The sequence below is a fragment of the Carcharhinus amblyrhynchos genome, chromosome 8 (assembly GCF_965287045.1).
Source record: "Carcharhinus amblyrhynchos chromosome 8, sCarAmb.v2.hapA, whole genome shotgun sequence".
NCBI lineage: Eukaryota > Metazoa > Chordata > Chondrichthyes > Carcharhiniformes > Carcharhinidae > Carcharhinus > Carcharhinus amblyrhynchos.
In genome coordinates this window covers 92,856,868-92,881,710 of record NC_137331.1, presented here as the reverse complement: position 1 = coordinate 92,881,710, position 24,843 = coordinate 92,856,868, and the positions used below count along the sequence as shown (strand labels likewise).

Here is a 24,843-nt window from a genome sequence, read left to right as displayed (position 1 = left end):
TGTATCTTTCTACCTCTCATTTTTACACTCTGTTTCACTCACTGTTTCCTCATTTCATCTCTGTAACTCCCTGTCACTGTCATTGACTCTGGCTCAACATACTTTTGACATTGTCTTTCTCTAGTGATGTGTTTCTGCTGTTGTTGTCTCTCTCCTCGCAACGTCTTCCCCTCGTCTCCCTTGCACTGTTCTTTATCTCTGCCTCCTATCTCTGTGTCTCTTATTATATTTAGTTTCTCTCTCTACATTTTCCTTCTGTGGTCTGCCTGGGACATGGGGATAAACAGTGACCTGATCCAGTGTAAAAGGCCCTTTGCTGGAATTGAGATTGTTGTGTTCATGATTCAAACTCATAAATTGATAGAAAATACAAAAGCAAAGGGCAGTGCAGTGACTGACTTTGTTTCTGATGCTGTTTCGTCCTTTAGGTCCAAACAACCTGTTGCCCTTTAAGCCAGACAGTGATCTGTCAGAGCTCAGTAGCAAGCTGCTCCTTCATTACACTCCCAAGGTATGTCCAGGAACCCTTTCAAAATTAAGGTTGCAACAAATTCAGGAAGGTTTAAGTTCCCCCCTTTGTTCAAAAACACGCCTACCACTGAATCACATAAATCAGAAACAGGCTCATGCATGAAGAATTCTCACTTGGCAAATTGCATGGAGGGTGTGGAGAGTCTGCAGAAGGATCTAGATAGGCTGGGCAAATGGGCCAGGAAATGGCAAATGGAATTTAATGTTGGCAAGTGCGAGGTGGTCCACCTTGGTAGGAATAATGGTAGGAAGGACTATTACTTACGTGGCGAAAAACTGCAGCAGGCGACGGTGCAGAGGGACCTCGGGGTCCTTGTGCATGAGTCACAAAAACCCAGCCTGCAGGTGCAGCAGGTGGTCAGGAAGGTGAATGGGATGCTGGCCTTCATAGCAAGGGGGATTGAATATAAAAGTAGGGAGGTCTTGCTGCAGCTGTATAGGGCATTGGTGAGGCCGCAGCTGGAGTACTGTGTGCAGTTTTGGTCGCTGCACTTACGCAAGGATATTTTGGCCTTGGAGGGAGTGCAGAGGAGGTTTACTAGGCTGATACCGGAGTTGAGGGGGTTGAGCTATGAGGAGAGGCTGAATAAACTAGGCTTGTACTCGTTAGAGTTTAGAAGAATGAGGGGAGATCTCATTGAGACGTATAAGATGATGAATGGGATGGATAGGATAGAGGTGGAGAGACTCTTCCCGCTCAGAAAGGACAGTAGGACTAGGGGGCACAGCCTCAAGATAAAGGGGGGGGCGGTTTAGAACGGAGTTGAGGAGGAACTTCTTCACTCAAAGGGTGGTGAATCTCTGGAATTCTCTGCCCGTTGAAGTGGTGGAGGCTGCCTCGCTAAATATTTTTAAGACGCAGGTTGATGGGTTTTTGATAAGCGAGGGGATTAAGGGTTATGGGGAGAGGGCGGGAATGTGGAACTGAGCCACGACAGATCAGCCATGATCTTATTGAATGGCGGGGCAGGCTCGAAGGGCTAGATGGCCTACTCCTGCTCCTATTTCTTATGTTCTTATGTTCTTATGTTCTTTCGTTCCAACCACCAGTTGCAAGGAGGGGAAGGCGAGCCCCAGGATAGGGAAACCGATTTGTGAGGGATTTTGTTGGGGGAGGGGGTATGGGTTGGGGAATGTGTGATTGCTAGAGGTATTTAATAGTGTACATACACCCCATGTGAACTGTCTCTTTTAGACATGCATGTTAGTTACAAGAACATTCACCCATTTCTCTTTTTTTAGGCCTACAGAAATCAAATTTGCTTGGACCTATCCACAAACCACTTGTATGATGGGAGGTTGACGGGACACAATACAGTCAACTGGGATATTAAGGTGGGTGCCAGTTCTGTAGAAAATGCCGGCAAGCATAACACAGAATGTCTACTCCATGATTGAGATTTACTGGGGCCTCAGGAGCAGGTTGGAAGGGAGAGTGAGGGAGTGGAGCAGCTTACCTTTCACCTTCACACCACCATGGCATTTTTCCAGTGGAGGATTGCCCTTCACCACATGGGGAGACCACCTGGTGAATCTGGGAAGTCTCCTTGCAGACCTGGCATAGAGGGGAGGGAGTTCCTAATCCCCAAAGTGGAAATGGCCACTTGCTGGGGCCTACCAGACTGATTATGGGAATCAGACCCTACTTAGCTTGTATTGAGCACTTTTCCCACAGTTTTCAGAGGTAGGATTGCACCTCTTAAAGGAAATGGAGCCTTGATGGAAGATCTTTTGCTGTCTCAAGGATGTAAAATACATCTGCGCCCCCCAAATGGGGCCATGGTGGGTAATCCCTTGATTTCTGGCAATTCGACTGGGTCAGTGCCATCTCAACAAAACCCTGGCCCATGATTTTAGTAAGAAGTCTCACAACACCAGGTTAGAGTCCAACCAGTTTATTTGACAGTAATCTCACAAGCTTTTGGAAACGGTGTTCCTTTGTCAGGTGTGTGGAAGGTTCTGATCAGAGAAGGGCATATAAAGTCACGTACAGTTTAAAGAATACTGATTAGAATGCAAGTCTTTCCAGCTAACCTGCTATTCAAGTCTTAAAAATGCAGACAATGTGAATGATTTTAGTCACATTGACAAAGGAAATGAAGGAGTTGCTTACCTGAGGGAGAGGAAATTTGGCACCACAACATCTGTGAGTCAGTACTGGATATAGTCCTCTTGTCATAAGGGTCTTATGCACACAGTTGGTGCTGGGCCAACCAGTCCTGTTATGTACTAGGGCAGTTTGCCCTGTTATAGACAATGAGTGCTGGGCTAGTACTTAAACAGTGGCTTGTAACAGGATTTAACCAGTAATTGGTGCTGTGGAGTGATTCTCAGAAATCTATCAAGTGCATTACCATTTTGCATATCAGAAGCTTTATTCATCAACTGACTGTAGGTGAGGCTGGAGGAATTTTATTTTATTCCTGTAGTCTGAAATTATTACTTGTCTTTCAGGATGTGATTAACTGTATGGGGGGGATGGGCATCCTCCTACCACTGCTAGAACAAGTGGCATCCAAAAGTGACGACTCAGAGGAGAATCAAGAGACGACCGATCTGGTGGGACCAGAACTGACGTCTTCACAGAATGTCCAAGGGATGCTCCTGCCACTCGGGAAGTCTTCAGGTAATCTTTTGGCCAGAACATTAGCTGAGTTTCTGGATTAATACCATTAGGTCATCGCCTCTCCCAAGTGTGAACTTGGGAAGGTTATGATTGCAAGATGGCAGAGTTGGTATATCATAAGGATGAGATAAAAGATCCTAACTATCTTGTGGTCTTTTTTATAGAGAACAAATTGGAGAGGAATAGTGTGGCTGCATTCTTGCTATTGGTTAAGAACTTAACCCGAAACCATACCATAAATCAAGAAAATTTCATCCAGTGCAATGGCCCTGCTGTCATTGGTGCCCTGCTACAAAAGGTAAGGTCTCATTGTTGGCAAAACTCTAGTCCACACCTCCAAGTGTTGCACCTGGGAGTACTGCAACAAAGACTCTAGATCAGTGGTCAAAATTCTACCACCATGGCCACAGGCCTATAGCATACAACTGATCCCTAATTCCAACACAACACCCAAAGGAACATTGATACAACAAGGTGTTCTTCTGAGCTTGAAATATCGGAAGAAGGAAATAATGGAAATGTTAGGAGAAGGAAGGCCATTCAGCCCATTAACACCTCTAATGGGATAAAATGTTCCAAAGCGTTTCACAGAAACATTATAAAACTAAATATAACACTGAGCCACAAAAGGGAACATTGGGTCAGGTGACCAAAAGTTTAGTCAAAGAGAAAAGTTGATCCATATTTATCTGTGTTTGCTCCATATCCCTTAAAATCTTTGCCCAACAAAAATCTAACCATTTCGTCCTGAAAATTTTAATTAGCCAGCATCCTCTGTTTTTGGGACAGAATTCCAGATTTTTTGTGTGAAAGGCTCCTTCCTAATTTCACTGCTAAATAGTTTGGTTCTAGTTTAGAATATTGCACAGAATTACATAAAATAAGCAGCGCAGAAACAGGTCCACTTGAGCCTCCTCCCATCTTTACTCATCTAACTCTATTCACACGACTCTCTCCCCTCCCTTTCTTCCTCATATCGTTATCTAGCCTCCTTTAAATACATCGATACTATTTGCTTCAACCATTTCCTGCGGTCGCAAGTTCCACTTTCTGTAAGTAAAGAAGTTTCTTATGAATTCCCTATTTGACTTAGTGACTATCTTATAGTGACGGCTTCTAGTTTTTCTCTTCCCTAAAAGTGGAACATTCTGTGTCTACCCAGTGCCTATCAAATTATTATCTAATGTGATCTCAATTTAACAAGTGGAAATTTACATGACCCCATGTAAAAAAGCAAAACAGAAACTAAGCAGCATGGTAATACTCAGTATATCATTGCTAAGTTCATGTAATGTAAGTCAACATACCAAAAAACATTATTTAAACATGCAAATCTGTGTTTGAAAAGTACTTTGGAAAAATGTTGATATTTTAGGTACTGATGTAAGTTTTAGCCATATTCCTCAGTGACAGAAGGCACAGTAAAACCCCTCTCCTTCCAGCCTCACAATGGGTGGCACAGTGGCACTGTGGTCAGCACTGCTGCTTTGCAGCACCAGGGATCTGGGTTCAATTCTGCACTTGGGTGAGTTTGCACATTCTCCCCATGTCTTCATGGTTTCCTCCAGGTGCTTCCTCTGGGTGCTCCGGTTTCCTCCCACAGTCCAAAGATGTGCAGGTTAAGTTGATTGACCATGATAAATTGCCCCTTAATGCCAGGGGAATAAGCAGGATAAATATATGGGCTTAACGAGATCGGGCCAGGGTGGGATTGTTGTCAGTGTAGAATTGATGGGCTTAATGGCCTCCTTCTTCCCTGTAAAGATTATATGATTCTATGATAATCAGCCTCTTTCCCCATTTCCTCACCCTGCACACACCATAAACAGAAATAAACCCCTTTCCCTCCCAAATACACTGTAATCAGCCCCTCTCCCCAACCCTACACTGTAATCAGCCCCTCTCCCCAACCCCACACTGTAATCAGCCCCTCTCCTCTCCTCTAGCATATTGTAATCAGCCCCTCTTCCCAACCCCACACACATTGTGATTAGCCCCTCTCCCCTCCCCATCCCCACACTGTAATCAGCCCTTCTCACCGTCCCTCATGCGCTGAAATCAGCCCCTCTCCCCACCCACACACAGACTAATCAGCTCCTCTCTTCTCCAGCCCGTATATACACTAATCAGCCTCTTCCCGTCCTTCCCACTCATACCCATAGTAATCAACCCTTTTGCCGCTCCCCCCTCCACATACAGTAATCAGCTCCTGTTCCAACACCACACCACTACCTCCCTTTGTTTCAGTTCGGTTGTCAGTGCCTGCGATACATGGTTATCGGCCAACTCTTTCAGGAATCAATATACTCTAAGCTGCCACCTACCTTCTCTGTTTAGCCACATAATCTCCTGTTTTTTCCCACACACAGGCAGTCACTGAGTTACACTTGCCTGCCTCTGCCTCACCAAGTCAGTGCACAGAAGTCAGCCTTCAGTCCATTCCTGATTGATTTGTGGTATGATCTTTGTAAATTTGTAGTGTAAAGGAAGCTCTTATTCTGTATCTAACCCATGGTCTACTTGCTCTACCCTCAATGTTTCTAAGGACAGTGTAGAGAACATAAGAACATAAGAACTGGGAACAGGAGTAGGCCATCTGGTCCCTCAAGCCTGCTCCGCCATTCAATAAGATCATGGCTGATCTTTTTGTGGACTCAGTTTCACTTATCTGCCCGCTCACCTTAATTCCTTTACTGTTCAAAAATCTATCTATTTTTGCCTTAAAAACATTCAACAAAGTTGTCTCAACTGCTTTACTGGGCAGGGAATTCCACAGATTTGCAACCCTTTGTGAAGAAGTTCCTCCTCAACTCAGTACTAAATCTGCTTCCCCCTTATTTTAAGGTTCTGCCCCCAGTTCTGGTTTCACCCACCAGTAGAAACAATCTCCCTGTTTCAATTTTATCTATTCCCTTCATAATATTATGTGTTTCTATAAGATCCCCCCCATTCTTCTAAATTCCACAGATTTTAATCCCAGTTTATTCAGTCTCATAAGACAAACCTCTCAATCCCTGAATCAACCTAGCGAATCTCCTCTGCACCTCCTCCAGTACCAGAAGGAGAGATTCTTTACTTTTAAGAGCATAATATTTTATTTATTATTTCATGGGGTGTAGTCAGCACTAGCAAGACCAGCATTTGTTGCCCTTCCCAACTGCCCTTGAACTGAGTGGCTTGCTTATGCATTAGAGTCAAGCAAATTGCTGTGTGTCTAGAGTCAAATGTACGTTGAATCAGGTGAGGATGGCAAATTTCCTTCCCGAAAAGCAGTTGGGCCTTTACAACAATTGATGACACTTAATGGCCATCATTACAGAGACTAGCTTTCAATTCCACATTTATTAATTGAATTTAACTTCCAATAACTGCTGTAGTGGGATTTGAATTTGTGTCCCAGGAGCATTAGGCTCAGCCTCTGATTACTAATCTAGTGATATGGCCACTGGACTATCATCTCCCAACAGTAACAATTAACACATTAACAAGATTTTCTTTTAAAAATGCCCTGTTTAGTTTGGACTGGAACAGTTTCAGTAACACAGTTCAAGTTTATTTAAATTGCCCCCCATCTAATAATGCTGCACCTGATATATATATCAGTGTAATAAGTCTTCAGAAGCAGAAGTCCCTTCACCAAAATCTCTTTATTTACAATTCCAACATCAGTACACACAGTGCTATCAATCAGCAATTTCCCTTCGAGAATGGCAGAGGATCTGACACTCCTGATTAAATATGAGAAAAAGACTCCCCAGTTGGCCCATCTATTGACTCCTTAATCATGGAGTTCATATTCCAATAGGCCAACCTTAGTGGCCTGATTGAAGTTATTGCAATAATATATATAAACAGTCAATGTTCCCACCATAGGGAGCTGGAAGTGGATGTCCTTGCAGGAGCAATATCAGGAAAAAGGAAATCAGTAACAAGCTTCAAAGGGTGTGACTTTGCAGTTAATGAGGTTCCATTAAACTTAATAAGGTCTCTTTAAACTTAGCAAGTTCCATTAAACCTAACAAAGTTGTTTTCTCTGATGTCATTATCTCAAAGTAAACATTTTGTTTAAGCATGTCAATTTTAACCAAAAGAAATTACTATATTTGCAGAATGTTGACGGGTGTTCATTCCTGTTCGGTTAGAATTGGAGTAATTACTTAATTACTTAAATCATGTTAGGCCACAGGCTATAAGAGGAACTAATGAAACAAAGTTTGTATAAAACTTAGGCTGCAGCTTTTTATATCCTTTTAGAGAAAGGATGATAAAACCTTTAGGAGGGAGAACTTAGATTCACTAGGATGATGTCAGACATAAAAAAATATATGTATGGACTTGTCATGTGGGCAGAAAAGTGACAAAAGGAATTCGCTCCAGTGAAGCATGTGCTGATATATTGGCTGGAATTCTCTGGTCCCTCCAGTAGCGTATTTCTGCGGTTTCCTGGCAGAGTGGCGTGGATTCAGTGGGAATTCCATTGCCAGTGGTGGGACCAGAAGATCCCGCCAATGAACAGCATGTCACCTCTTGGCGCTGAGTGGAGGCCAGAGAATCTCGCCTATTGCAGAAGTCAAACAAGGCAAAGGATTACACAAATTACACCATATACTGAGAGATGTAGAGGAAGTGTAAGACCTTGGAGTGAATGTCTACAGATCCCTGAAGGCAGCAGGACAGGTCAATAAGGTGGTTAAAAGGGCATTGGGATCCTTTCATTTATTAGCCGAGGTACAGAATATAAGAGCAGGGAGGATATACTGGAATGATGTAAAGTATTAGTTAGGCCACCATTTGAGCAGTGTGTACAGTTCTGGTCACCTCATTGAAAAAAGGATGTAATTGCATTAGAGAGGACACAAAGGAGATTCATGAGGATGTTGCCAGGACTAGAAAATTGTAGCAATGAGGAAAGATTGGATAGGCTGAGGTTGTTCTCCATGGAACAGAGAAAGATGAGGAAATATACAAAATTGTGAAGGGCCTGGATAGAGTGGATGGGAAGGGCTTATTTACTTTAGCAGAGAGGTCAGTGACGAATAGGCGTAGATATAAAATGATTGGTAGAAAGTTGAGAGGGGAAATGAGGAAATGTTTTTCACCGAGAAGGTTGTGGAGGTCTGGAACTCATTGGCTGAAAGGTTGGCGAAAGCCCTAAACGCATTTTAAGGTGTTTGGATATACACCTCAAGTGCTCTAACTTGCAGGGTTATGGACCAAATAGTGGAAAGTGCGATTGGGCTGGGTGGCTCCTTTTTTTGGCTGGTGCAGATATGATGGGCTAAATGGCCTGTTCCTGTGCTATAAACATTCTATGTAAGAAAAAATGTGAGTTATACTTAAACTGTGCATTCCAGCAACATCATCCTGGGGAGCAAAAATAATCCCTGGCTATTTTCCATGGTCAACCATCTCCTTAAACTCCTTTCCTCTTCCTCCTTCACCCTCACTTCCAACCACTAATGTAAAGAACTCATAAATTTCTTTATCACAAAAATTGAGAGTGTTCAGCTGCTTCTGTTGCTGTCCTTCTCCCCACACCCCCCACCAACCCAACAATTTTTGCACCACCCTCCCCCCACCCACCAAGCCTTTCAAAAGGCTTTCTCCAATCTAACCTCAACCTTCATCTCTCTCCATCACACTGCATTCCCTCGCCAACCTCATCCTGTCTATGGCACTTTGACCACATTCCCACTCAACTAGTACCACCCAACAATTTCCTGGACTTCATACTATCAAACAATACAAATGGTTCCCTGACTGCTCAGTAATTGTCGACATCCCTTCCAAAATATTTATCATCATTCACCCATGACCCTTCTGTTGTTTCAGTCTACTACCCCAACTTTGCCAAAGTCCTTAAACATGTTGCCACCCAACTCTATTGGGGACAGCACAGTGACAAGGCGATTTGCCTGCTGCCTCACAGCTCCAGGCTTTCCTGGCTTCGATTCCACTTCAGGTGACTGTGGAGTTTGCACATTCTGCCCTATGCAAAGAACAAAGAACAAAGAACAACACAGCACGGGAAACAGGCCCTTCGGCCCAACGAGCCCGCGCCGCCGTCCCACTGTCTCAGTGACCTATTCATGATTTTAGTCTACGCCTAATGTGCGAGGATCAGGGAGGTCCAATTTAGGGACAATTTAGTACCCAATCAATCAGCCTAAAAGCACATCTTTGGGATGTGGGAGGAAACCGGAGTACCCGGAGGAAACCCACGCAACCACGGGGAGAACGTGCAAACTCCCACAGACACAGGCCCAAATCCATGTGTCCGCACAGCAACAGAGATAGTCTCTGAGCTGTCATGTTGCCCTCGAGATGGTCCAGTTTAAGCACACTAACGACATGAAGCAATAGGCAACTCCCGAAGCAACGTCCAAGAGCAGCCCACTACAACCTGCCGCATGCATGCCCCTTGCTGGACTTAAATGCCTGTGGAGACAAAAAAATTCATTATTAAACAGGCAAAGACTGTAACATCCCTGAGGCAAAAATGTAATCCCAAGCCTACAATGTTTAGTAAGGCCTGCTATATCCCCCTATATGTAGCCCGCTCATGTGGCTGTCTAAGTGACTCTTAAACAACCCTAGCGTGCCTGCTTCCACCACCTTACTCGGCAGTGCATTCCACACCCCCACTACCCTTTGCGTGAAAAACTGCCCTCTAATATTTGTCTTATACCTAGCCCCCCTCACCCTAAGCCCGTGACCCCTCGTTCTATCCATTTCTAATAGCGGAAAAAGCTTACCACCATTTACTCTATCTATCCCCTTCATAATCTTATAAACCTCTATTAGATCCCCCCTCAGCCGACGTCTCTCAAGGGAAAACAGCCCAAGTTCATTCAATCTTTCCTCGTAAGACAGCCCTTCCATACCAGGCAGCATCCTGGTAAATCTCCTCTGCACTCTCTCCAGGATCTCTACATCCTTCCAGTAGTACGGCGACCAGAACTGGACGCAGTACTCCAAGTGAGGCCTAACCAACGTTCTATACAACTGCAACATCAGTCTCCTACTCTTATATTCTATACCTCTTCCTATGAAGGCTAACATACCATACGCTTTCCTCATCACATTCTGCACCTGCACCGACACCTTCAGGGACTTGTGCACTTGCACCCCCAGGTCTCTCTGCGTATCTATACTCCGGATAGTTCTACCTTTTATCGTATAACTCCCCTCCACATTATTCCGGCCAAAGTGCATCACCTCGCATTTCTCCGGATTAAATTCCATTTGCCATCTATCTGCCCAATCTACCAGCCTGTCTATGTCCTGTTGCATTGCCAGGCACTGCTCCTCAGTACCCGCCAATCCAACCATCTTAGTGTCATCAGCAAATTTGCTGATCACACCACCTACCCCCTCTTCCAAGTCATTAATATATACCACAAATAGAAGAGGTCCTAGTACCGAGCCCTGCGGCACACCACTGGTGACAGACCTCCAATTGGAAAAGGAGCCTTCCACTACTACCCGCTGTCTCCTCCTCCCAAGCCAGTTCTCCACCCATCTACATACCTGGCCTTGTATCCCATGAGCCTTCACCTTTTCTATCAGCCTACCATGAGGGACCTTGTCAAACGCCTTACTGAAATCCATATAGACGACATCAACGGCTTGTCCTTCGTCAACCGTTTTTGTCACCTCTTCAAAAAATTCCACTAGATTCGTAAGGCACGACCTCCCTGTAACGAAGCCATGCTGCGTATCCCTGATCAGATTGCAGCGCTCCAGATGTTCATACATCCTATCCTTGAGGATCCTCTCCATTAGCTTGCCTATAACTGAAGTCAAGCTCACCGGCCTATAATTCCCTGGGTTATCCCTCTGACCCTTTTTAAACAACGGTACTACATTTGCAATCCGCCAATCCTCTGGGACCTCACCTGTGTCCAAAGAAGAGACAAAGATTTGCGTCAGAGGCCCAGCAATTTCATCCCTCACCTCCCTTAGCAGCCTGGGATAGATGCCATCAGGCCCCGGAGATTTATCCGTCTTTATACTGTCTAAAAGTCCCAACACCTCTTCCCTCGTGATGACTATTTCCCTCAACGGATCCTCAAACTCCTCAAGCACAGCACCAGACATCAGGCCCCTCTCCTGCGTGAATACCGACGCAAAGTATTCATTCAAGATCTCCCCCATTCCCCCAGGCTCCAAGCATAGTTCCCCTCCTCTGTCCCTGAGAGGACCAATCTTCCCTCTAACCATCCTTTTATTTCTAACATAGGAGTAAAATGCCTTAGGATTTTCTTTAATCCTACCCGCCAAAGCCATTTCGTGGCCCCTTTTTGCCTTTCTGATGCCCCTTTTAAGTTCTCTCCTACATTCTCTGTATTCTTCTAACGCTATCTCTGTCCTCAAATGCCTAGATCTAATGTACGCCTCCCTCTTCCTCCTGACCAGGTCCTCAATATCCCTAGTTACCCACGGCTCTCTAATCCTACCCTTCCCATCCTTCCTCTTGACCGGCACATGTCTTTCCTGCAAAGATTTTAGTTTTCCCTTGAGAGACTCCCACATACCCAGCGTCGACCTGCCATCAAACAGCTTACCCCAGTCCGTATCTTTAAGATCCTGCCTAATCCGGTTGTATCTAGCCCTCCCCCAGTTTAACACCCTCCCCTTAGGACAGGCTTCATCTTTATCCAGTAATATCTTAAACCAGACAGAGTTGTGGTCTGGGGGGATTAATAGGGTAAATATGTGGAGTTACAGGGATAGGTTCTGAGTGGGATGCTTGGTGCAGGCTTGATGGACCGAATGGCCTCCTGCTGCACTGTGGAATTCTATGATTCCATGATCTATGCCTATCTTTCCTGAAACTCCATCTTGGAATCTACTTTATCTTATCTGCTGTTGAAGTTCATATTCATACCTTTGTTATAGAGTCATAGAGGTTTACAGCATGGAGACAGGCCCTTCGGCCCAACTTATTATGCCGCCCTTTTTTTAACCACTAAGCTAGTCCCAGTTCCCTGTGTTTGGCCCATATCCCACTATATTCATCTTACTCATGTACCTGTGTATAGAAACTTTTAGTCAGTTTTTATGTTCACTGCTAACATGCTTTCATACGCTATTTTCCTTTTCTTAATCTTTTGGTTCTCCTTTGCTGAATTTTAAACCACTCCCAATCCTCAGAACTATTTTTTTTGCCAACTTGTATGCTTCTTCCTTGAATTTGATACTATCTCTAACTTCCCTTGTAAACCATGGTTTGGCCAAATTCCCTTACAACTTCTGGAGTTCATCTATTTGTCCTTAAATGCTTGCCATTGTCTGCCCACAGTCTTTGCTTTCAGTAATGTTTCCCAGTCCATCATGGCCTATTCATGCTTTATATCATCATAGTTACCTTTATTGAGATTTAGGACCCTGGTGTCAGAATCAACCACATCACTATCCACCCTGACAAAAAATTCTGCCATATTATAGTGACTCGTCACCAATATCCCAACCCTCTCCTACTGACCTGCCATGCCCTCTTAGTTCATCTAAAACTCTGTTACCCATTTCCTAACTTGTACCAGTTTTCATTCACCCATCATTCCAATGTTCACTGAGTTATAGTGACTTATGCCACATTTAAAACTTTCATTCCCACCTAGGTCTTCTGATTACCCCCAGTAATCTGTCACTTCCTCCAGTCCTACAAGTTCCCTCTGATAAACCGCTTTGTCTCTCCTTCAAGACCTTCCTTAACAAAGCACCTCTTTTGACCATGCTTCCTAATATCTCTTCCTTTGGCAAGGCATCCATTTTCATTTATATTTTGCACATTTATCAAGCACTCTATTTTTCTGTGCTAAAGGCACTGGTTACAATAATTTTCAGAGGAGCAAAACTGGCTGATAGGAGATTTAGTATGTTTTTTTTAATTATAAAAAGTGAATTGTCTCTGATGACAACAGATCAATTTATAATACACACTAAAAGAGTGAGAGCTGATATCATTGGGAGTGGATGATGCAGAGACCATCATACCTTTAAAAGGAACATTAGATGAGAATTTGTAAAGAAAGAGGATAGAGGACTGTGGGGGGATTGTGTTGTACGGCAGTAGGATTCATTTTAGTTTACTCGATCAAAGAACCAGCACAGACACAATGGTACATAATAGTGCTGAAAAGAGGAAATGATAGAATCACACAACACAGAAAAGGTCATGCAGCCCAACGAGCGAGGGGGATTGAATATAAAAGTAGGGAGGTCTTGCTGCAGCTGTATAGGGCATTGGTGAGGCCGCAGCTGGAGTACTGTGTGCAGTTTTGGGCGCCGCACCTGCGCAAGGATATTTTGGCCCTGGAAGGAGTGCAGAGGAGGTTTACTAGGCTGATACCGGAGTTGAGGGGATTGAACTATGAGGAGAGGCTGAATAAACTAGGCTTGTACTCGTTAGAGTTTAGAAGAATGAGGGGAGATCTCATTGAGACGTATAAGATGATGAATGGGATGGATAGGATAGAGGTGGAGAGACTCTTCCCGCTCAAAAAAGACAGTAGGACTAGGGGGCACAGCCTCAAGATAAAGGGGAGGCGGTTTAGAACGGAGTTGAGGAGGAACTTCTTCACTCAAAGGGTGGTGAATCTCTGGAATTCTCTGCCCGTTGAAGTGGTGGAGGCTGCCTCGCTAAATATTTTTAAGAAGCGGGTTGATGGGTTCTTGATAAGAGAGGGGATTAAGGGTTATGGGGAGAGGGCGGGAAAGTGGAACTGAGCCACAACAGATCAGCCATGATCTTATTGAATGGCGGGGCAGGCTCGAAGGGCTAGATGGCCTACTCCTGCTCCTATTTCTTATGTTCTTATGTTCTTATGAGTCTGTGCTGATTCTTTACTAGAGCTATCCAATTAGCCTGACTCCCCAGCTCCTTCCTGATAATCCTACAGATGTTTTTTTTCAGGCATATGTCCCTTTTGCCTGTTCTTGGTAGCAATCCCTATCAAATTGTTCATGAATCTGTTAAAAATAACGACATCAAAGAGAAATCAATGATTGGGTTCACAAGGAAAGAATTAGTTGTATGAAATACGGTGTTTAAATCTTGGAATGAAAGACTCAGAAAGTAACTATCAGTACAATATATGTACAAAAGGTGACGATAATATTCTCTAAGGCCAGCTAACACACACATATTAAATTTGCTTTATCAATCCCAGCTGCAGGCTCGGTTCTCTTTTCCTGGTTTGTAAACACAATCATCTGCTTTGAGATCATAATTTTTAACAAGACTAGGAACATCTTTATCGTGACTGGTACTGAAACTGGGTAAAGGGTTGTGGAATGCAGATGTCTATGGTTTAGTGAGGCTAAACAGAATATAAATAAAATGTCATTGGAAGCATAGGCAGTAGGAAGGCACTTAGACAGTTGAAGTGTAATGTGAGTATGTGGCAAAGCACTTATTGTGATCTTTGGTGCAGGTCATATGTGGGATACTTAATCTTTTATAAACTTGCAAGACCCTTTGAGTCATAACTGATATAGGCACAGGATTGCAGTTTTTTGTCTTTATATTATACTACTCTTTTCCTTCATCTATATATCAGTTGTGGCTCAATGTTCGCGCTGTCACTTGAATCAGGAGGTCATAGGTGCAAGATCCACTCTGGAGATTTGAACATGAGATCTAAGCTAAGCAGGTGCCACAGTGAAGTACCAAGGGAATACTGGACTGTCAAATAGGCTATTTCTCTCACAAAATATTAAACTGGGGTTCCGTCTTGCTTCTTGGATGGTCATTAAAAGACCCATGGTCTATTTGAAGAAGAATAGACTAATTCTAGCCAAAACTTACTCCTCAATCAACACTATTGAAATAGAATATCATGTTATTTGTTTGTGGGATCTTGCTGTACATATTGGTAGCAATGTTTCCTACTTTACAGCAGTGACCACACTCCAGTGTCCCTCATTAAAAAGAGTTTTGACATGTCCTATCATCACAGAAGAAGTTATATAGAGTCATAAATATAACTGTATCTTTTGACTTAGGTTCCGAGCCACAGAGTGGATATGAATGTGCTCATGGCCTGTAAATTCCTGATGGAGCAGGCAGCTAGTGAAGGCAATAACCTCCTACTCCACTACATGTACCAGTACCTGCTCTTTGACTTCCGCATCTGGAGCCACAGCGACTTCGCCGTTCGATTGGGTAATCACTTACATTTCGCCTGAAAAATCTTTTGCTGGACTGCGAAACCCAAGTCTGCACATGAGGGCGAAGTATTGGGGAAGGAGGAAGTGGGAGGATCAGGTCAAGTTCAAACTGAAAGCAGTTGTGCCCAAAAGGAACTGAACCTACATCAATAGAAAACTTTTAAATTTAGGCTTTGTTTCTGGCCTGCTGATCTCTGTATGGTTATGTACTGAACTACACACAGTAAGAAGTCTGACAACACCAGGTTTAAGTCCAACCGATTTATTTGATAGTACTGAGCTGCCAGAACTGGCAACCCATCTAAATATTTCCTTCATCTTTAAAAGTTTAATAAGTCTTTTTTTTAAAGTTTATATAGTTGTATATATTAGTGTCACAAGTAGGCTTACATTAACACTGCAATGAAGTTACTGTGAAAATCCCCTAGTCGCCACACTCCTAGTGCCTGTTTGGGCACACTGAGGGAGAATTTAACATGGCCAATGCACCTAATCAGCACATCTTTCAGACTGTGGGATAAAATGGAGCACCTGGAGAAAACCACGCAGATACAGGGAGAATGTGCAGACTCCACACAGTGACCCAACCAGGAATCAAATCTGGGTCCCTGGCGCTGTGAGGCAGCAGTGCTAACCACTGTGCCAACGTGACGCCTACATCTTTGAATTTGACATAAATAATAAAGATAAAGGGGGCAATTTGAGCCCACACTCTCCCTCTGCGGGAATGGCAGTGTGGGTTCAAAATGCAGAGGACAGGATTTGTGTTAGGCCGACGCCATTTACAATATGTCTACAGAACCATGAGGGAGGTATCGAAGGTGAGTGCTCAGGCAGTCAGCCCCTTCCGTGGAGTGCACAGCTCAGGGGGTAGCAGAAAAGACTTGGAGGAGATGGATACGTTCAACTCAGGGCCATGGGCGAGGGTCCCAGAATCACCATTTCAGGGAGAGGGCTCAGGAGGGGTCACTTGCAGGCCTTCTCTATCCTTCATGTCAGGCGCTCCTTGCTCTAACGGGGTTAAAAGGCTGGTATGTGGGCAGCGCTTCCCGTGTCCTCCTTCCTGAGTTCCTGTCCATATCACAGGTGAGAGAATGCCCTTCCTTAATGGGGGCTGGCAAGGGGGACACAAAATTGCCATTCTCATACTCCACAGGGATAAGGTGCTGGGTGAGTGTGGTGGTTCCCCAAAACTTGGTGGTTCAAACAGACAGAGCGGAGACTCTATGGGTGAACAAAGTGAAATTTATTGACAAACATTCAGGACCACATTGTGACCTTACTACAGTAGGCCTATATTCACCCCTGCCCAATAAGTGTCGATGGTTTCTTCATTTCCTCACTCTCACGTTATGTCAAGGTGTCTCCTCAGGATCCACAGCTGAGGTTGAGGTGGTCTGCTGACTTCCATGCCCTTTTGCCTGAGATGACTAGGCTGTCATCCTCTGCAGTCATTATGAAACAAGTGCTGGGGAGTGCTGGGGCACTGTTTATATGGAGCTCCCCAGTGCCTGCAGCAGTTAAGTCATTATGTGGCAGGTGAATCAGAGGGAATAGGCCACTGGAGCAGCATGAAACTTGTGGGAATAGAAATGAACACTAATGTGCCATAAGATTCAGCCCAAAAACATGGCACACCGGTGGCATGAAATGCACCAGACCCAAGATTTTGCCATTTCTGGCAAAATTTTACCTGAAAAGTAGATTCAAACCAGAAAATCTGCAACTTGCAAATCTGCAAAGATGTGCAGGTTAGGTGGATTAGCCATGATAAATTGTCTTGTAGTGTCACGGGGACTAGCAGGATAAGTATATGGAGTTATGGGGATAGGGCCTGGGTGGGATTATTGTCAGTACACGCTTGATGGGCCAAATGGCCTCCTTCTGCACTGTAGGTATTCTATGATTTTTCAGAAGTTTTACAGAGAAGCTCAAATTAAGTTCAGAATGTGCATATTGGAATCACCAATGGATTGGGCGGAATGTGATGGGACGGAAAATTTAACACTTCCTACCCATCAAAAGTTTGATGCAACAGAGGGTGTCCTACCTCACCTTGGAGGACAGCTAAGAGTCAACTATATGTCTGTGAGACCAGAGTAGCATATTCGATATCAGGGCATTAGTGAACCAGATTACAGCAGTCCAGCAGCTTTGTAGTTAAATTTACTGAAAACTTCTATTTCTAGAATTCAAATTCTCAAATTGTCATGGGAGGATTTGAGCTCTTTTCAGAATGTTTCATGCAGGTCACTGGGTTATTAGTCCAGTAACATTGGGTTTAAAACATGTTGAGGAAGATTTAAGGAAGCCAAACTCTGCAGCTGGCTGTGCTAATAACGTATCTGAAATGGAAAGTGTTCTATTCCTCAGCATTCACATCCCTCATCCTAAAGTCCACAAATTGCTGCTTACTCCCCCATTTATTAAAAAAGGAGTAATTCTTGGGCTATGGCTGTTCTTGGCAAGGCTTTATTGCCAATTCCTCGATGAGAAGGTGGCCACTATAAAATTTGCCTGCACATCATAAACTCCGTTTGCTGGTAATTTGAGATTAATGAGAGATGAGCTATGTGAGCAGGAAGACAATTCACCACCTGATTCTCTTTACATTTATAGGGCACATCCAGTACTTATCCACGATTATCAAAGACCACAAGCAGCGTATCAGAAAGAAGTACGGTGTGCAGTACATACTTGATTCCGTCCGGACACATTACGGGTAAGTGGGAAGGTTTACTGTGGCAGTCGTTTGGTGTGCAGGTAGTGAATTTCTGCACTTCAGTTACCAGTTTTTCAACAGAGTATGCAATTATTTACTATTAATTGAGTTAAAGTTTATTTATTAGTCACAAGTAGGTTTACATTCACACTGCAATGAAGTTACTGTGAAAATCCCCTAGTCACCACACTCCAGCGCCTGCTCAGATACTGAAGGAGAATTTAGCATGGTCAATTCACCTAACCTGCGTATCTAGGGACTGCAGAAGGAAACCGGTGCACCCAGAGGAAACTCATACAGAGGCAGGGAGAACATGCAAACTCCACACAGACAGTGACCCAAGCCAGGAATCGAACCTGGGTGCCTGGCACTGTGAGGCAGCAGTGCTAACCACTGTGCCACTGTGTCACCCCAGGCTGAATAACCAGTTATCATACTTGAGGGATACAGCAGCTTCACGATCACTTTCATCATCTATTTCTTTCTTACAGCCCACAGAAGGATTACCAGGTCACAGCTGATGTTAAAACTGTTCAGCTGTCGCTCTTCAACCTGGTGAAGGATTTTATCAGCAAAGCAATTTCAGCTGAGGAATTGCACAGCATCATCTCTTACATGGCAACAGCAAATGATGATGATCAGGTAATCTAGGTACAAGTGTTGTTGAAAGTTCATTCACAGGGATTCACAGGCATGTGGACCAACTCATCCATAATATTGGAACTACATTGATGAATAAACTTCCCCCATTCATTTGTTTTTGTAAATGTGTATTTTTGTTGTTTGCTTTTATGTACAAGCTTGATGAAAATGTAATGCCCTAACATGATGAGTGAAACTCTAACATCTGGGACCAAGTCCCATAATGGGGATGGGATGCGGAGGGACAGTGTTCCCCACTGTGGGGTCTGAGGGGAAACCGTGCACATCTTGTGGTCCAACTTCACTAATTATTCATCCAGGGGTTTAGCACCATATTACATGGTAGCACAGGCTTGATTGCACGCAACCTGCCATCATACATGGGTGCCATATTGAAAAGGCGCTCAACATCACTGACCCACCATTGAAGAAAGAAGATGGATCACCTGGAGCCTCTGAGTCTAGATGATGGACCTTTTTAATGATGCTGAAGCTGGAACGTCCACCTGATTAATGCTCCCTCCCACCCACTGCTGGGGTGTTCCAGGGTCTAGGGAACTCCCTCCCTAATTGTGAACCCATGCTACATGGACTGCAGCAGTTCAAGAAGGCAGCCCACCAGCACCTTCTAAAAGGCATTGAGGGATGAGCAATAAATGCTGGCCCAGCTAATGGAGCCCACATCTCATGAATAAATTTTAAAAAGTTGGAAAGGAAAATGGTTTGCTAAGAGCTGAATGAATTTTGGAAGGACAAGAATTAAAATGAGACTTCTTACTCTTAAAAGCTGACTTCCCCACACACTGGGCAGAATTCTCACGTACCTCCAGAGCTTCAGACATAGCCACAGGCATTCTTCAGGTAAATCACAACTCGCCACATTGTTCCAGACACGTTCTGATTGGCGTGTTTTCCTGCTGGCTTCGCAGAGAATTGGATGTGGGTGGAAGATTCTGATCATTCTATCATCTGCGTCCCATTAGTGGGATCCAGATCAGCTTCACGCTGGCTACCGGTGGATTTCCTGACCCATTATGGCAGGTAGCAGCAGAAGATCTCATAGGAAATTCACACTGACATAAAACTGATTTTTGTTCTACTGAATTCTCCATCCTGCTCGCCATTGAACAAAGGTATGGGAGAATTCTGCCCAGTGTGTGGGGAGGTTAGCTTTTATGAATAAGAAAAGTCTCATTCCAATTCTTGTCCTTTCCAAAATCCATTCAACTCTTATCAAACCATCTTCCTTTCCAACTTATTTTTATTCATTCATGGGATGTGAGCTTCAATGGCTAGGCCAGCATTTATTGCCCATTCCTCATTGCATTTGAGAAGATGGCGGTGGGCTATCTTCTTGAACTGCTGCAGTCCATGTGGCATAGGTTCACCCACCATGCTATTAGGGAGGGATTCCATGATTTAAACCCAGTGACAGTGAAAGAACGATAATATACTTCCAAGCTCAGATGGTGTGGGCCTCGGAGAGGAATTTCAAGATGGTGGAATCCCAATGCATCTACTGCATGTGTCCTAGATGGCGGTGTCATTGTTTTGGAAGGCGCTGTCATAGGAGCACATCTCCAAAAGTTCATCTCCAAAAAGGGCCGGAAGATGTGGCATGGTTTCCCTTCAGCTTCCGCAGTAGGAAACCCTCCCATCCTGGTCCCCTTAGTGATACAGCTTGAAAGATGTGTAGAAGTCCTGGAGTGGGGAGTGGGGATTGAATCCACAACCTGCTGCCTCAAAGGTATAATACAACTACTGAACTGTGGCTGACACTCACCATTCCTTTCCTTGGGATGGCAAATGCTTCAGGTTTAATTTGTGATGTGATCTAGTGGTGGCTGTTCCACTGTTTGGTTTTGGTTACCATGTCCTCAGCCTCACAGAATAAAATACCTCTGTTTTCTTCAGCTTTGTGGTATTCTGGATGTCTTGCTCAGTCTGTTGAAGGGAGGTCCTTCTCGAGACCAGCTGTATACCTTGCTGTTTGACCCTGGCAATGTGGAGGTATTCTACTCTTTGATCCTACAGAAGAAGTATTCAGATGAAGTGCGTGAAAAGATCTTTAGGGTGAGTTGTTACTAGATAAACATAAAAATTATTAGAAGAAAAAAATTGCTGCATAAGAGAACTTCTTAATTGCATATGAGCAAATGTGTAATAGAAGGAAATAAGCGGTTGGTTTAGATAGGTAAACGAGATTGATGCAGGCATGAAGGGCTTGTTCCTGTGCTGTACTATTCTTTGTTCTTTGTTTAAATGGTATACATATAAGAAATAGAAAAAAAAACTTTTATAAATTTGTTTTTGTATGTTTGTATCTATTGTGCAATAATAATTATTGTTTGTGGTTTCACTCTTCAATGTTTCTTCGGGTTCCGTTAATATTCTTGGGAGGTGGCTGAAAAGGTTTGGGAAACCCTGCTGGTGGCCTGATGGTCGTGGATTTAAAAACAAGTTAAGAAATTGAAACAACCCATTCAGGCCATCAATGCTACCAGTTCTGACGAAAGGTCATTCAGCTGAAACATTGATGTTGTTTCTCTCTCCAAAAATGCCGTCTGATCTGCTGAGTATTTCCATTTCCTTCACCTGCAATGTTTTGCTTTTGCAGTGTCTGTTTTTTATCCTAATGCAAGCACTGCTAATCTTATATACCCACCTAATTCCTCACTCCCCATTTTCTGATGAATGCCAGCCCTTGCAGCTCAGAGAGACATGAATTTAAACCTCATCACGTCAAACTGTAAAAGTGAACTAAATAAATTTGGGCATTTCTGAGCTGACACCAGGAAACCACAATGGACATAAACATTTGCCCAACGGATTCACTGTTATGTTCAGAGAAGGAAATCGGTTACTCTTAGCTAGCCTTGACACTGAACTCCAATCCTGCACTATCTGGTTGACCACTTTGGGGCTATTTTACACTTTCATTATCTGGGCAGGGGACATCACCTGCCTTTTATAAGAACCTACTTGATATCACAGTTCAGTGGTTTCAATTTCTGAAAACTGGCTGTGTTCATCAATGGATGGATGATCTGCAATATCAGATTACCTCTTTGCGTTCTCGGGGCAACTAGAACTGATAGTTTAATTCTGCCTGTGTTGCATCCCAAGAACCAACACATACTGCAGTAAACAGATCTTTCCTCCGAACAGCTCACTCTGCTGCCATTATCAATCTGTTTCAGCTTCACTTCTCATGAAGGAACACCGTGTTGAAGTACAGATCAGTTATGATGTAAGTAACTGATGGAAGACAGCTGCGAGGCTGAATGGCCTAAACCTGTTCCAATTGATATGGTTTCCATAGAGACCGAGAATGGTTCAAAAATAAATTTAAACTTCCAGTTATCAGCTAAAAGGATGACATGTCAAGATTTCACATTTTAAAAGAAATATAACTGTATCAATGGCAAAAGATAAAACAATATTAAACAGCATTTTCTTTTCATAGGTAACTTAGATTTTTAAGCGCCGTAAAGAATTTGCCCGTTTCTATCTTTACCAACAATCAAAAACATCAATTTAATTGGATAAAATCTTATCAAAAAATGGCAGTGTGTCACTTCTGGTGAGAAAACCAGCATGTTTCTCTCCAGAGAAATACGCCAGTTGTCTCTTCAGATCGTGCAATATTCTTGCTAAAAAAGAAATCAAGGGGGCATGTTTCAAGTTGTTATACAGGGGGGGCGGACACCAAACATGCCAGCAAAACCCGCAAAACCCACTGCATAGATATTCAGGTACCATCTTTAAAGGACACCTGTACAAACCTCCCCACCACCCACCACCCACCACAAAGGTCTCAATGCCCTCTCCCATCACCCTCGGTCATTGGCACCTCTCTTCATCGTCCCCCCCACCCCCACCATCATCGGAACCTTCTCCCCCCTCCTCACAGATGGCGAACGTGGGCTCAAGATACTGCCCATTATTTTATTCAATCTCTTAAGTAGACAATCAGTTCTCTTAGAACCAATCCAAAGTGTCTGTCAACTCACAAGGATTGAGTTTTACCTGGAAATTCTTCCTTTAGCATCAACTAGGAAAACCCTGCAGCTAGATCTTAACTCCTCCCAATCTCCTCCCATGATAATCTTATAAACCAAAAGAAATAGCCCTAAAGCATAAACCTGAAAGACTATGGCAGAATTCTATGTTGCACCGACCTGTGAAACACATTGATGGGCGGCAGTGGCAGTGCCCTTTCCGTTGGCCAAAATGGTGGGATCCCGCACCAGATTCTGCACTTGGGGCCTCATTACTTATGTGTAAGTGAGTTCCCTGCCAAATCTGGTGGGCCAACAGCTGATTCAACCACCTACCATCTGCTGGTGGGTTCAAAGGTTCTGATGCCATCTTTAAACACTAGTCCAGCACATTCATATCACTCTCCAGCCAAACCGTCTTCACCAGACCGTGCAGGATATTAGCAACCCAGAAGGAAAAGGCGAACAGCCTCAAGGACAAGTCTGTTCCTTGATTCAACCATCCTCCCCCCAAAGCCCATGCCCCACTTGGGCCCCTACCCAAAGCATCTGGAGTCTTTGTGCGTCCCCTGACAGTAAAAAATGTGGTATACTTTTAACCACCCTCCTAGTCTGTGAACTTTTCATGCAGCTTTATTGGGGCCCAGTTCCCCCCTCCTCCTGCAGATTTCCCTCTGCATTTCATTGTTTGTCTTTTTCCTCCACTTCCTTGCCCCTCTGCCTGCCATCGTGAACTCTCGCCCTTCCACCCGCCACCCCCCCCTCCCCCTTGCAGAGCCCTCCTTCCACCTTGCCTCCATCCCGTTTGTCTTTGTCAGGCCAGTGGGTTTGGACAAATCCACTCTATGTTTGTACTATTTAGAAGCTTTGGCGATGTAAAATCATCTTGGACAGTAGCAATTGAGATTCTATAATTCCACTGGCTTGAAAAGATTTGTAATTTTTGGCTTGGTTTTGTGTCCAGGTAATGTATAAGATGTTGAAATATGAGAAAGTTCAGGAGAAATTCAAGCAGCGACTGAAGCTGAAGGACATAGGCTACCAAGGCCTGACTTCCTTCCTAAATGAACTTCCTGCCTCGATGTCCCTCATTCGGTGCCTGTCAGAGCAGGTGCTTTGCTCAGGTAAGTACTTTATGTCTCTTCAAATTCCTGCTGATTGACACAGTCAAATAGAAGACCATCTCCTTATACATTAGTCTAGCATGTCATGAAGCTGCTCATTTTTTATGGGCTTCCAACCCCAACTGTTTTCCAGATTCACCAAAATGATGTTAATGTTTACAGAGTTAGATTATGATGATAGGTTGCATAAACCTTGTTTATGAGACTGAGGGATGATCTGATCAATGTGTTTAAGATGTTAAAAAGGATTTGATTGAAATGTTATAGCCAGTGAAATAATAGGACTGTATTTTACCATTTTGATTCTAAGTGCTAGGCGGATTTGAAACTGGGAGTGTTTCAGATCCAACTTTTAGACAGGTTCTCAGGCTCCTCCATATGCACTCTGCCTGAAAAAATATCAGCAATTCTGAATTGCACAGCAGAAGATGAAAACGGGGGCAGCTTGATGGTGAAATTGGGCCCATAAAGTGCTATCATAATGTTGGAAATTCTGCAGCCCATTTGTGCACACCAAGACCCAACAAAGGGCAATGAGATATTGGCCAGGTGATTTGTTTTTGGTCTTGTTGGTGAGGAGTAAATGTTAGCCATGACAGCCATGAGCCAGAACTTCTTCTCCTCTTCAGTTAGTGTAGTGGGATCTTGTACATCAACCTGGAAGGGCAGACATGGCTTAATGTCTCATCAGTAAGATGGTTTTTATTGGTAAAGGTGATCAATTTCCCTCTCGTCCTTTTTAATGCTGGCCTCACTTCTCTTTTAAGATTCTGTTCCAAATTACAAGGACCTGATTGCTGTAGTTTATCTGTCTCACAAAGCAGATCTAACTGTGCGACTGGACGTCTGTCGAAAGGCAAGTAAAACATCAGATTGCAGCATCCATGACTCCTATGCAGCTTCACACAGATTGTTAAGCTTTATAATTGGGTATATAATTGAGCTGATGTATGTAGTATGCTATGTAGACAGGAGAATTATACCAACAATGCTACATATATAATTGGTTGTTCTGCCAGTAAC

At 43.7% G+C, this 24,843-nt stretch overlaps 1 protein-coding gene across 1 annotated transcript in view; it reads left to right on the top strand.

Annotated features, from left to right (window-relative positions):
• The window catches only part of nbeal2 (neurobeachin-like 2), a 227,477-nt gene that overhangs the window by 134,014 nt on the left and 68,620 nt on the right, over positions 1-24,843 (top strand). Inside the window, exons 17-26 of the mRNA XM_080194499.1 lie at positions 429-511; positions 1,774-1,866; positions 2,986-3,157; positions 3,322-3,455; positions 15,167-15,326; positions 17,951-18,053; positions 18,545-18,695; positions 20,610-20,768; positions 23,661-23,820; positions 24,588-24,676. Coding sequence (XP_080050625.1) covers positions 429-511; positions 1,774-1,866; positions 2,986-3,157; positions 3,322-3,455; positions 15,167-15,326; positions 17,951-18,053; positions 18,545-18,695; positions 20,610-20,768; positions 23,661-23,820; positions 24,588-24,676 — 1,304 coding nt within the window. The remainder of the gene's footprint in view (positions 1-428; positions 512-1,773; positions 1,867-2,985; positions 3,158-3,321; positions 3,456-15,166; positions 15,327-17,950; positions 18,054-18,544; positions 18,696-20,609; positions 20,769-23,660; positions 23,821-24,587; positions 24,677-24,843) is intronic.